A 13569-nucleotide genomic window follows, 5' to 3' on the forward strand; every position below is an offset into this window, starting at 1 on the left:
CTGATAAGTACTTTATCTGCGACACAACATCTGTTCCGTAAAGTGACAGGCGTGAAAAACTGGTAAGGCTTACACTTATGTGTCCTATTCAAAGAGGTTAGGTCTACAAAAATTTGACTTTACAATCATGCGCTGCTCTGTGGTAGTAAGGTGAAAAAGTATAACAGATCTAGTAAACTTTAGAGTTGTTGCAGAACATGTTGCTGGTTCAGCAGAACAAACAGAAACAAAAACAAGACAATAAATCAATTTATCACATGGTAAGTTAAAGCAAGTTCAAATATTTCTATTTGCATGATTTATCATTTTTCTCCCTTTCTTGCACAGGGAGAACATGCAAACTCCATGCATAAAGATCAGGGCTGGGAATCGAACCCAGAACCTTCTTGCTGCAAGGCAAGAGCTCTACCAACTGCGTCACTGTGCGTCACTGTCCCTGCTTTATTATGCCATTACCAATTGAAAATGGTCTCAAAATAATAATATTATCATTTATCACTAAAACTTCTGCAACAATTTATCGTTCAGTCAACTTTAACATCGTGACAAACCCAAACATACCTGAGAGCAGTAGCCAAGGATCACCAGCCCACTGATGATGAAGATGAGCATGAACTGTTAAAAAAGAAAAAAAAACACAAAGGGAGTGTTCAAATGTTTCATAAACTTGTGAATATTACAGCTCTGGTATCCGTTTACCATCTGCAGCATCACTCCTGCCATCACTCCTCCAGCCATGCTGAAGGCTGCAGGGAAGTTGAGCAGTCCCGCGCCCAGAGCGGCGTTCACCACGATGAAGACGGCACCCAGAGCCGACACGCCCCGGCTCCCCTCTTCTGCCTCGGGGTGCCGGGCAGAATCCACGCTGGGGCTCTGCAGGAGCCACGCTCGTTCTCCGGAGTCGCTGCTGCCGCCGATGCCGCCCCAGTCTTCAGCATCAGTGTTTATCGCCATGAGGAAAGGAGCCGAGAGAGGACCGGCGTCAGCTGGAGGGCAGCGGCGTTCCGCTGAAGTCTCTAGGCCAACTGGAGGGATCCTGGAACGGTGAGGCTGTTTACTTTATTCTGCAATCAAATATTGATTATTGGGATTGCTAGATTGTGGGATTGTATGTGGGATTTCCTGTAAAACTCCACTCACTGATATCAGCAAGAGCAGTTCCTAGCAAAAGCATGAATACCCCTTGAACTTGTCCAAATTATAAATTTCATTGTACTATTTTGTGTTTTCTGATGACAGAGTAACATCAAAATATTTTTGCATAATTGTGAAGTGAAAAGAAAATTTTCATTTTTTTTTTTTTTTTTTACAAATAAAAGTCTCAAAACTACACCTTCAGGTCCCTTTCATGTAGTTATTAAAAAAAGACAGGTGTGCCAAAGAACATTAGTGAACAAGGATCAACATGCACAGCAGATGGATGTGGACAGGTTTAAAAGCAAAAGTCAGGTTATAAAACAATACTTTAATTCAGTTCAGTTTATTTCTGCATTCCAATTGGTCCTACCTATCAAATAGCACAGTATGCTCAATTAAATATTTAAAGGAGATTAAGACGTTTCTACCCAAGGAAACCCAGAAGATTGCATCGAGTCATAGATTTGCAGCAGCCACTCCTCCTGAACCAGGAGTTAATTAATATGGCACATCACTATGAACACACCATTCTTATAGAATGATTCATAATCATGCGTAGAAACTGATGAAAGTGCGAAGCTTAAATCCAATCCACAAATCTGTAAAAATAATTCTCTGAACGCAAAGAATTATTTTTTTAGTTTTGACTGAACTATTCTGGAAAGGAAAATAGTCAAAAACTTCTATCTGAAGAAGGGCAGGATACAAATTCATGTTCTGATTTTTATTTGCAAATAACAGAAGAAGACCAATTCTTCTTTTTTTGGCAATTTGTAAGGGTTTATAACATAAAACCTCATTAAAATACATTGAAGTTTTGGATGTAGCAGGACAAAAAATAATTTTAAGGGGTATGAATAGATCTCTAAAGCAATAGTGTCAAATAAATTGTTATCTCTAAAAACCCCACCACCTCCTTCAATTCTAACTAACACATCATATAAAAAGCTGCTAAACTTTGATCACGAGTGTTTCCTGAAAGACAGAAACCGGGGTTTGGTTTATACTTCCCATACTTGCGAAACTACTAAGAATCAGATTTAAATGGACATATTTTTCTTCCTTCAGATAAGATCCGAACAAAAAGGGTTGGGGACAGGTAAAAACAGACAAATGTCATTAAACTTAAATGTGAAGGTAGGGCGCAATAATGGATTGAATCATTGCGTTTTAAGCAATGATTCCATGCACATTTTCCATGCACATTGCGTCTCCGTGTAGCGACACTTTAAAATGTTAAAACAGAGGTAAATACATATTTCAGGAACGATGTGAATCAATAAACTGCAACTAATGAGGAAAAATAACACATGACCTAAATTGGGTTTCCTTCTGCTTCCAAACAGAATCACGCCACGGGCATTTTATTGTTTAGCTTGACTAAACAATAGTCAAGATTCTTTATCGTCAACAGACCATCGGCGTTTATCAGGGCAGCAGCCATGCCCTTTGTTATTATGCTAAGCTAGCAAACGATCTCTGAACGTTAAATACGAATAACAATCTCGCCAGCAACATAACACATTAAAATACACCAACCTGATTTAAAGTTACTGTAACCCGTCAGCTGTCAAGGAACGAACAACACAAAACACTTCAACCTTCTCCATCGGCTCACCCTCTCAATAATGCGGCGCTCTAACGCTTTTAGCGTGGCTGACGTTGCTGACGTTGCTGTCACGTGACTTCTTTTGAACTCTGGTTGATATAGTTTTCCACGATTTGATTAAATTACGTACCTAGAATGTGGAAATGATCGTATTATGCTAGTTTTAAATATTTTTAATATAGTTATGATTAATATTTATGTATTTGTAGACGCTTAGAAAGTGAAAGAAAAGTATTTGTAAGTATTTTGAAATCAAAGAAAATGTGAAAAATAAAATTAAGAAAAGGTCAAGTTTAGATAGCGAAATAATGAAAATATTAATGATATACAAGCATGAATAAAGTTGAGATTTATCAATGCTGGTAATAGTGCTTACTCTTCTAGAATTTCATTAAAAAACAAATATCTCAGATTAATGAAGTAATATATAAATGTACTCAATTTAATGTTTAATATTCAGATAACAGAAAACAGTAAGATAGAAAAAAAACTGCAATTTTTAAAAACCCATCTAAACTTTTAACAAAATTAATTTAATCTATGTATGTTTGCAAGAATTTGAATGCTAATTGATCAAGGAATGTGCAAAGAAGCAGATAATATATTTATATTTGTGGTGTAAATGGTTAAAAAAAATGGCAGAAATAGCCAAAAATGTTCCATGAATGCTGAAAAAAATTCAAGTAAAGCCAAACATTTCTCTATATGGATTTATTGTTTGTTCAGTAAGGTAGATGACCCATGTTTAGTTTCAGACAGGAAGCGGAGAATGGAGACAAAGTTCCAGGAATATCAGCAAATGACACCACATTTATAAATGCCATCCGTGTCTCAATGTTTCGGCCATAAAGAGATTTAAACACTCAAATATAGCATCTGGACAAATGAGACTTCTTCTGTACATGTTTCTTTTAGATTACTTTGGATTACATGGACATATGTTTTGTGGTTTGTTGACATGAAAATACGCATACAGCATTTAACTACCTCCAGTGAACTTTACACTCAGTACTTCCATTTTACTCTCGACTTTTGTGCTCTTTCTTTTAACCGTGATGTCAACTGAGAGACTGCTGCTCTGTGAAGGAAAACTGAAGATCTCACAGAAACGTACAGGAAAAGTACCGAATGCAAACAAGATAACCGAGTCATTTTAAATACAGAGGCTAAATAACAGTTTGATGAAATTAACAAAAGTGAACTGATAACCAGATCAATGCCTATTCTCACAGTAAAACCCAGCTACAAAAGCAAATAGTGCCACGCATTTGATAAAGTGCTAAAACACCACCAACATAAATTTTCTAAAGATTTTCACAAAGCAACAGAGATCTCAACTTGCACCTAAAGCTAACATGCATTATCCCAACGTTGCAGCGTAATGCATGAGGGTCAAGAGCAAACATTTAGAGGGACAGAAGTGCAGAGTCAGCAGCTGATTGCTCAGAATAAATAAAGACTATCAGCTCAGTCACAACCTTTTTGAAAATGGCAAAGGGGCATCAGTTCAGTGAAAACTTGCAGAAAAACAAATGTTCCATGTTGAAATGATTATGAAATCCAGAAGAGAAAAAGTGAAACTAAGCATCAACCCGTCCTCTAAAGGTGGAACAGAGGGACACACAAAAAGCTCCTCAACACAGCAGCTTCGATTCTGTTCTTCTTCCAGTGCGATCTGCTCTACTTGGTGACCGCATGGATCCCCTCTGCCAGGTAGCCCACATTTGCGGACGTCACGCCCGCCATGGAAATCCTGCCGTCTTTGGTCATGTACACCGAGAACTCCTTCGTCAGGCGCTCAACCTGCAGGAAAAACAAAAACAAAAATGCAGCAGAGCTTAAAGAAGTGCTGGTAAAAAAAAAAAAAAAAAAAGCTTCTTTTTTTTTTTTTTACCCTTCCACGGATCTTTGATTTAATAATCAGACAGGCTGCACCAAATTGGTGCTGGAGTGCCTTTACAGTAAGCATGTTAACTTCAGCAGGGCCTCAAACTGAACCCATTAAAGGTAACCTATTATACTTCCTCAAACTAGTTAGGTCTTCAGAGAACATGCTCATCACATTTTGTGCACAAAATCATTCTCGTATGATGAGATTTTAGTCTGATCAGTTCTGCATCATTCAGGGTGAGATTTTTAAGGGCCTCCTGTCACTTTAAATCCAAACACGCTGCTGCTAGTCACGACCCAATCAACATTCAAATATTGTCACATCTATTTTATCCTCAAACTTCTCATTTTTAAGCTCAATATGTCGGTCTAGCTGATTTCCAGGAAAAGATAAATCTGAGTCATCCAAGAAGGAGGAAAATCTCTTGAAGAATCCTCTTGAAAATAAAACTACTGATCAAAACTATTTTGAAAGATCACAAACAGATCTGGCTCCGTTAAACCCAAAATATTAATTAGCTGCAGTTTTACATTTTTACCCAGTAGATTTCCATTATTCCCTCACATTATTCCTGCTGGTACCTGTTCGGGTTTGAGGCCAGTGAAGCAGAACATGCCGATCTGATCGGTGACGTGCTGCCAGTTGTGGGAGGAGCCCTGCTGCTTCAGACCCGCCACCAGCTGTTCCCTCATCTTGATGATGCGGTTGGCCATGCCATGGACTTCCTCCAGCCTGCCAGCACAAACAGAACAAGAAAAACCTGTTTAAACAACAACAAGGTGCCGTGGCACATCTACCCCTTCAGTTTTATGTTCTTACACACCTAATCCAGCCACAAGATTCAACATATTTTGATTGGATTTTGTGAAATAGAGAAGATAATTTAGTGAAAGGGAAACAAAGTTTTTAAAAATGTATTCTGAAAAATGTAGAATTCTAATTAGGACTCAGGCGATAAATTAGATTAATTGTGATGACTCAACTATTGACATAAGCTGCGGAATGTGGAAATGTTCTTATTTAATGTATTGATTAATCGTCACAATAAACAATAGATTAATCAATACTACAATAATCATCTGTTGTAGCTCTAATGAGCTGAATAAAAACACTATTTGTGAAACATGTTCCTCAATCCTCCCTATGCACTTACAGAGCTGGTCTATTGCACAAAATATATGGAAGTTTATGCCTTAAACCCGACAAAATGTGGAAACGTTCAGGTGGTAAGAAAACAATCCAGCGTGGCGTTTCTGGGAGATGTCTGCTTTCGGCTCAAGTTCAGCTTCTGTGTTAATATTTTTACCAGAGCGAGCGCAGGTCTGGTGTGTTGAGGATGGTGGCAGCGATTCTGGCGCCGTTTATCGGTGGGTTGGAGTAAATCGGCCTGATCAGGATCTTGAGTTGGGACTCGACTCTCTTGGCCTCTTCTGCGTCTTTGCACACAACAGTAAAGCCTCCCACACGTTCACCTGTCGTAACCGAGAGGGCAGAGTCAGGCAGAGCCAAGGCTCCATGAACTACGAAGGGGAAACACTCTGCATGGAGCCCCACAAAGTTTTGCCACTAGGTGGTGACAAAAACAAGCTTTTACTGCAGGTGCTGCATATCATAGTACATATCTGCCCATTAATCGATATTGTACAGATTGTTTACAAAGCACTATTGTACAGACTGTACAGATTATTAATTTTCACTGTTCATACTGTACAGAATATTACAGCTTACATTTTATATTTTATGCATTTATCTTATTTTTATTTTATTTTTCATATTCTAATTTGATCTGTGTATGTGTATGCTGCAACTGCACAGTAATTTCCCGGTTGGGATGAATAAAGTACTTCTATCTATCCATCTATCTATCTATGCAGTCTGCTGTGATCTTCACACACACCGTAGAGTCCCATGTTCTTGGCGAAGGACTGAGACAGCACGATGTTGTGGCCCGTCTCGATGAAGTGCCGAACAGCCCAGGCGTCACGATCAATGTCGCCGCTGGCAAAGCCCTGGTAGGCCATGTCGAAGAACACCAGCAGGTTCCTTTTCTGTGAGGTTCAACATGCCGATAAGAAGCTGTTAATATTTAAAACAATGACACGACAACTTCCTGATGTACAGCTTTTATCAGTCATGGAGGTCTTTGTTAGAGAGCAAGATGATAACAGCAGTGGGTTTTATCAAGACGTTCCTAGAACCGGACCGAGGCGAGTGCTTCTCACCTTCACGATGTCGCTGATCTCCTTCCACTGCTCGGGCCTGGGGTCCACGCCGGTGGGGTTGTGGGCGCAGGCGTGCAGCACAATGATGCTCTTCTCTGGGATTTTCTGCAACACGAAATGAATTCATCAAAACGAGATGCAACTAAAGCTGCAAACACACAGAGACGTCAACCAGCTCATCTGAAGGCCTCTGGTGCATTTAACTACATTTTTAAGTCACCAGCTAACAATTAGCAAAATTTATGATTACTGTTGAGTTTCCACCATGTTGATGTAAAATGTTGAGATAAATAGGGGCGTGCGATGTGGACTTAGAATTTTATCACAGTATGTTGTGGTACTATTACGATAAAGAAAAATATATATACTCTTAAATAATAATGTATTCTTATTTTTTAGGCAACTGTTTGGCTGTGACTGCCTGGCCCAGCAGTCATGGCGCCACAAGCAAATATTATTTTTGAAAAAAATATTCCCATTTGCAACAGGCTTCTTCAGGACGCTACTTGCGTAACAAACTGATTGATGTCACTAAACTGCAGAGAGTTAATGCATTTAATCAAATTTTCAGATTTACTGACATCTATTGATGCTTTTGTGGAACAAACAGTGGAGAAAATAGCAAAAATCTTACTGTCAGTTTTGTTTTTTAATTTACCATCTCCTATAACTGAAATTCCTCATAACAATAAATCAAATTTCTTAAAATATATGCATATATATTTTATTTTTTACAATAAATGATAAATATGATAAATGCCCTCCCCAAGAGATAAAAACGAATCTAACTGGAGTATTAAAGACCATTTTTATTTAATGACTTCAGAGTTTAGACTGTGTTTTTTCCCCTCCACACTTTGTGAAAACTTGATTCTACAAAGCTTGAGTGTCAACAATCTAAGGCTGAATTAGTGTGAAACTCAACTCATCCTCAGATAAATACTCTTATTGAGTAATGATCGTTTTTTTTTAGCCCTGACTCACAGAGATGTCGTCCAGGGCTCCTTTGAAGTCGAAGCCGCAGGTGGACGGGTCGTAGTATCTGTACGCTTTGAGCTGCATGCCAGCATCTCTGAAGATGGGTGTGTGGTTCCCCCAGGAGGGTTTGGGCAGGTACACATCATGTGGACCTGTATGGAACCGAGCCTGAGACACAGAAACAACAGATTATACAGCCAGCATGACCTTTAACCCGTCTCTCTTTATAGTGACAGTAAAACCAGCACTCACCAGGTAATTTCCCCCGATGCGCAGTGATCCAGTTCCTGAGATGGTCTGAACAGTGACGCTCTGATGGAAGGTAAATTTTACAACCTTGACTGTTTGACTGTGACACACCAAGGTCTAGACTGCTTCCTCAGACACCATAACTTACTCTGCCGCTCTTCAGCACCTCGTTGTCGGCACCGAGCGCCAGCTGGGCGCAGGCCTTGGTAAATTCACCAAAACCACCGATGGGCAGGTACTCCTTATCCAGCTGTTTGGATGCCATCAAAGCCTCTGCCTGGAGAACAAACAAGGAGAAGTAAAGAAAAACTAATTTTTAAACTAACAGCATTCTGAAAATGAAAAAAAAAAGCAGATGGACTGTTTTACCTTACGAACACAGCTGAGCACAAAAGGTTTCCCCTGGTCATCTCTGTAGGCTCCCACGCCGAGGTTCATCTTCTTTGGGTTGGTGTCCCTCTTGAAGGCCTCTGTCACCCCCAGGATGGGATCAGGGGGACCCATCTGCACTCCAGCCCACCATGAGCTGCACAAAACAAGCACAATAAAAATGGATGCTGATAGGACTACAAAACCCAAAGTAACAACAAAAAGGTTGTTTGGAAGCCCTTACATTCATGACTACAAACACCAAATCTGCTTTACACAACAGTGTTAGCCACAACCCTGCTCACTGAAGTGATTCTATCCGCCTACTTAAGTTTTTCCCTTCATGTGACCCCACTGAGCTGGTGACACATGAACGACACATGCTGGGTTTCAGGAAATTAACACAATCCAATTAGCCGTTTCAAAGTCCAAAAACAGGAAAAGGAAGTAATCTGGATGCAAAATACAATTTAGGACTAAATTTATTCCCACATTTACTCACTAGAACAAAAGAGTGGATACTGAAAATTGCAGTACTGTTGAAAACACAGAGATTTACTGAGGTAATTTCAAGGACATGGGGATCAACCCTGAAATGGGGTCTTGATCAGATGGCAAAGGTGGGCAGACCCGTCCAAAGAAATGCAAGCATGTTTCTTTTTCTTGCACTTATTGCCTCTACTCAGCTTTGTTTTCTTGGAAGTCAGCCATAATGTTTCTAAACAAGGTTTGCATGTTTTCCTGTGGAAACACAATGAAAAGTATCTGATATTTTGTCTAAGTTATTTTCTTTACTTCAATCTGCGACTTCGAGCATTGAGATCCAGTTAAGACAGCATTAAAAAGGATGCAAATACTTTAAAACACATTAGGCTACATTAATATTGTGAGTTGCATAAAGATTTGATAAAACTCAACTATTTATCTAAAAGAATATTTGAAAACCCAACAACATGTCTCCTGTGTGAGTAAATGGAAATAAAAGTTGCTACATGTGACCTCAGTTGCACTCCTTCCCTTATTCATTGTCTCGGGTTTCTTCTACTTTGTGAAACATCTGAACTTTGTAGCTAAATTTAGGAGAGAACTTCATGCAAAGGGCAAAAGTCTAAAATTAATGTTCAAATATGAGGTGAATTTATCATAATACACTTAATTTCTTGGCAAACATGTTGCACAAAACTTCAGCTTAGTGAAGGGTATCCAGATTAAGTGCAATACTTGCAGGGTTAATTTCATGTGTAAATACAACTAGAGCCATTCAAAAATATCCCATAGTTACACTTACTATATGAATAAAATCTATATGAGAAAATAAAAGCTGTGTCAATGCAGAAAAATTATGGTTTGTGCTTAAAGAGGGTGTCTGGTTTTAACCAGCAGGCCAGGGGGCACAGACTGCACAACTTACCTTCAGTAATCAATAGATCAAAGGACTTTTGCTTTCCCTTACCAAATGACTTCACAGCTCACTTAACACAAGCATAGGATGTTTGAGAAGAAATGTCTGTGCTTGGATACAATAGAGCATACAGTCAAACTGAGACTACAGCCTTGACTACAGTCAAAGTCAAACTGAGACTGTAGTCTCAGTTTGACTGAGACTTTTGCAGTAATCTATGCAAAAGAAGCTGCAAATATACATTCAGGACCAAAGTTTCATAATAAGTGACACTTTTGTACTTTAAACTTGGAAGGATAGCACTACGTGCTTAGTACGTTATTAATCTAATAAATCTTAATTTAAAGTGATGATTTTTTTATTATTATTTTTATTTTATTTTGATCGCAGTTGTCTGAGCCTTTATTTTTACTTAGCGACTGGAGCTTGGAGTTGCCCTCCAAGAACTAACTCAAAGGACGAACCGGCGTCTCTTTCGCTTCTCGTGTTCAACCAATCACCGATCAGAGGTGGAACCCAATCGCCAATCAGCGCGCAGAGGCGAAAAGAGTTAGCCAATCAACTCACACGGGTTCATAAATTTAAGGGTTCTGAGGTTTCCTATGACGTTATGTGGAATTTAACGCAAAACTCTGCTAGCGGCTTACGTTATTAGAAAAAAGGTCGCTATTGAAGACAACGTAACTTAAGCGGTAATTATTATGAAAAACACGCTAACTCGTTCAATTATTTTCCTCCACACGGATGTATGCGTGTCCACGGGGTGTGTGTGCCACGGACCAACCAACGTGACTTCCACCAAACTAACAGTCACTGTTAGCAACAATCACTAAATTATGAGTTAGGTGAGCTCTCAGGGGATTACTTGAAATATAAGGTGAAAATTTGGTAAATTAGAGAGAGAAGCGAACCACCACACCGATGCTAGCGAAAGCCGACACTTCGGGGCCTGCTGAAACCATTTGACCCCTGTCTGCGGCTGGTCACACTTACAACATGGCCTCTTTATACACCGTCCTCTAAAGATGGTTCGTAACATTTAAAAGTGACTGTGCATTTAAAGAGCAAAAAATAATAATAATCTGCATCCTGTGTTAGGTTAAACACTCACACCAGATGTAGATTGGTATAGGAGCAAAAAGCTCACTGTCCTCGGGAGACATGTGGGTTAGCTCGGGAGTGTGGTTTACCTGTTGCGGCTGGACAGAGCTCCTAGGGCCGGGGAGATGTTGCCCAGGCAGTGGATCACCTTGTTGGACTTGAGCAGAGCCATAGTTGTGCAGCGGAAAGGAGCCTAGCAGGATGTGGACAGACGTGAAGGACAGGGAAGACCACGCTGATACGCCTACGGTACGTGCTGACGACAGAGCTGAACGTCACAAGCGAAGCGGACCACGTTGATGGGAATTCCGCTTCGTTTTAGGGATACGTGTCGTTTGGCTTGCTTGATCTACAGAATTCGGCTTGTAGCTACTGAAAACCCAATGGCTAGTTTCCAAAAAAAATCGGTAATTAATAAAGATCAACAGAAAAGTATTTTCAATTCAGACATGTCACCCTACCCATGAAAAACATGTCTTTGCATTAGATAGTACTTGTACTTTGTGCTCCTTTTGCAGAAATACATGCACTACAGCATGGAGGTGAGTAGGACGTTGTACTCCTGATGTGTTAAACTTATGTCTGCTAAAGATTTAACGCAAAACCAGGCACACAAAAACACATAAAACAAAAGTATTCTCTACAAACTACCGTTACAACTACTGATAATAAGGAGTGCATTGTGAATCAGAAACTGAGCGTTCAGAAAATTATTTAATTGAGCTCATCAAAAGTCAAACTTTAATCCAAAGTTTACCCGTCTTTTACTCAAAATATCTATCAAAATCAATAAATTAAGAAGAAAACACAATACATTTGTATAGCATCACATATACTGGTTAAAACTGACTTATATAAATAAATAAATAAAAATTTTAAAAGTATAATTTAAATGACATTTAGGTTTATAAGTTGCAATTGTTCCCCTCATTTATTGTACTGATGCTCCACTAGAGGGCAATCTTAGACAATGAAGTATCGACATTAAAGTCGCTGCTCTGACAATGCCTATGTTCAGGTTGTCCTTATTTCAGAAGTATTTTGGTGCTTGATGATTAAAATTGACCTGTGTGGATTCAAATAACAAGCACTAAGAGAAGGAACGTATCTGGACCTGATCCACTGCCATGATTTCAGTTATGACTGAAGCTTAAAATAAAAAAACCTTCATAAATGTACTTATTATCCTTATCTCAGTCAAAAGATAGTTTATGGATAGTATGAGAGTTTTCATACTTTAACACTCATTTGTGTTACTAAATTAAAATCACCATACATTGCAGTGGATAATTATTTCCCCCTTGATTTTTTCTATTTTTGCTTTTTTACTTTAATGTTACAGATTATCGAACTAATTTTAATATCAGACATAAGTATAGTCTAATATTAGATGTAAAATTCAGTTTTCAATCATAATTTTATCCATTAACAGAGAAAATCTATTAGTCTGGTAATCAATTTGGTTTTTACGATCTCAAACATGTAAATTTAACAACCAAAAATAAAATTAAATAAAAGCAAAAACAGATAATATCCAAAACTTTTTCTTTGTGTTTCTTACCTTTGCTTAGCAATAAACACACTGACAAAATATAAGCTCTAAATACTGTATGAAACAAAGATGCAGAATTGTTTTCTTTTCATTTTTAATGTCTGATGTAGCTGCAGGAGAAGAAAGCTCACACTGAGCATCTTAGAGTCGAGGTGGTTTATCACACTGTGGAGGCTGGAAGTTCATGAAACACTTTTCTCAAACTCAGTGGACGACAACAGCGTCTGCTGGCAAACCAACAGAGTGGCAGAAAGAGGCTCATCCCTGGCTTACATGTGGCTCTGCGTCTGTGCACAGAAGATATGGATTAATCCAGCAGAAAGAATAGAAAGGAACCAGGAGGCATTCCTGTGTCCAAACTGGTTCATCCTCACCTTAGAACTGCATTTATTATGATTGAATTTTATTTTATTTTTGCTAAAACTTCCAGAAAAAGATGACAGTTTCTTACTGGACCAGTTCTATCTCTCAACAACTGTCATCTGAAGCTATACAATAATAATAATAATAATAATAATAAAAACAGGTTCAACTCACTCAAATGAAATAAAAGCAATCAATTTAACCCAATCGTAATGCAATGCAGCCAGGTTTAGTTGATTATTAAATGCCAGTAAGTGATCTGTTGTCCAACTCAGCTAACCAGAAGATTTCACAAAATATTAACTTTGCATCAAACCGTTTTTCAGTGACATTTTTATGATTCTTGTCATCTTTGTTCCACCATTTCAATCAGTGCAGAGGTCCAAATCGTTTTACAAAACCAAAAGCAAGTGAGAATATTTTTGCTTTAAATTAACTTGTATGTAACCTTTATTTTCTGCTGCAGAACAAGGTCATAACCTTTCATTTAAGAAGGGGGGAAAAAGCAATTTCCACTGCATTGTGCAGAAAGTAAAGTCATCTGCTCCCCTCTCTGCGCTGCTCTGAGTGGGACTGGCGTGTGTGAAGGAATCAGAGCAGATATAACTCTCTTTTCCCTTGTTGTTAGCAGCTAACAGCTTGGTCTACTGCTGCTCTTTCACTGCGTGTCCTTCTGTACTTCAGCGAGGCCACTTA

General features: G+C 38.8%; 2 protein-coding genes across 3 annotated transcripts in view; both read right to left on the reverse strand.

Moving 5' to 3' along the window:
• The window catches only part of slc38a7 (solute carrier family 38 member 7), a 12032-nt gene extending 9226 nt beyond the window's left edge, over positions 1 to 2806 (reverse strand). Inside the window, exons 1-3 of one of the 2 annotated variants that reach the window (XM_015034927.1) lie at positions 2677 to 2806; positions 700 to 1036; positions 562 to 615 (exon numbers count right to left, since the gene is read on the reverse strand). In XM_015034927.1, coding sequence (XP_014890413.1) covers positions 562 to 615; positions 700 to 954 — 309 coding nt within the window. In that variant the 5' untranslated portion in view covers positions 955 to 1036; positions 2677 to 2806. Of the gene's footprint in view, positions 1 to 561; positions 616 to 699; positions 1065 to 2676 lie in introns of both variants that reach the window. The other variant, XM_015034926.1, reaches the window with a different exon arrangement.
• A 1425-nt stretch (positions 2807 to 4231) lies between these two features.
• On the reverse strand, positions 4232 to 11206 carry got2b (glutamic-oxaloacetic transaminase 2b, mitochondrial). The gene is made up of 10 exons (XM_015034929.1): positions 11048 to 11206; positions 8456 to 8612; positions 8235 to 8363; positions 8090 to 8149; positions 7844 to 8005; positions 6860 to 6964; positions 6535 to 6685; positions 5944 to 6109; positions 5219 to 5369; positions 4232 to 4549 (listed from the first exon to the last, which is right to left on the reverse strand). Exons 1-10 carry the CDS (start codon positions 11128 to 11130, stop codon positions 4427 to 4429), a joined length of 1287 nt encoding a protein of 428 aa, XP_014890415.1. The 5' UTR covers positions 11131 to 11206; the 3' UTR covers positions 4232 to 4426.
• Positions 11207 to 13569: the final 2363 nt, after the last annotated feature.

Source organism: Poecilia latipinna, unplaced genomic scaffold, assembly GCF_001443285.1.
Source record: "Poecilia latipinna isolate Pla-1442-1.1 unplaced genomic scaffold, P_latipinna-1.0 Scaffold317, whole genome shotgun sequence".
Classification (NCBI taxonomy): Eukaryota; Metazoa; Chordata; class Actinopteri; order Cyprinodontiformes; family Poeciliidae; genus Poecilia; species Poecilia latipinna.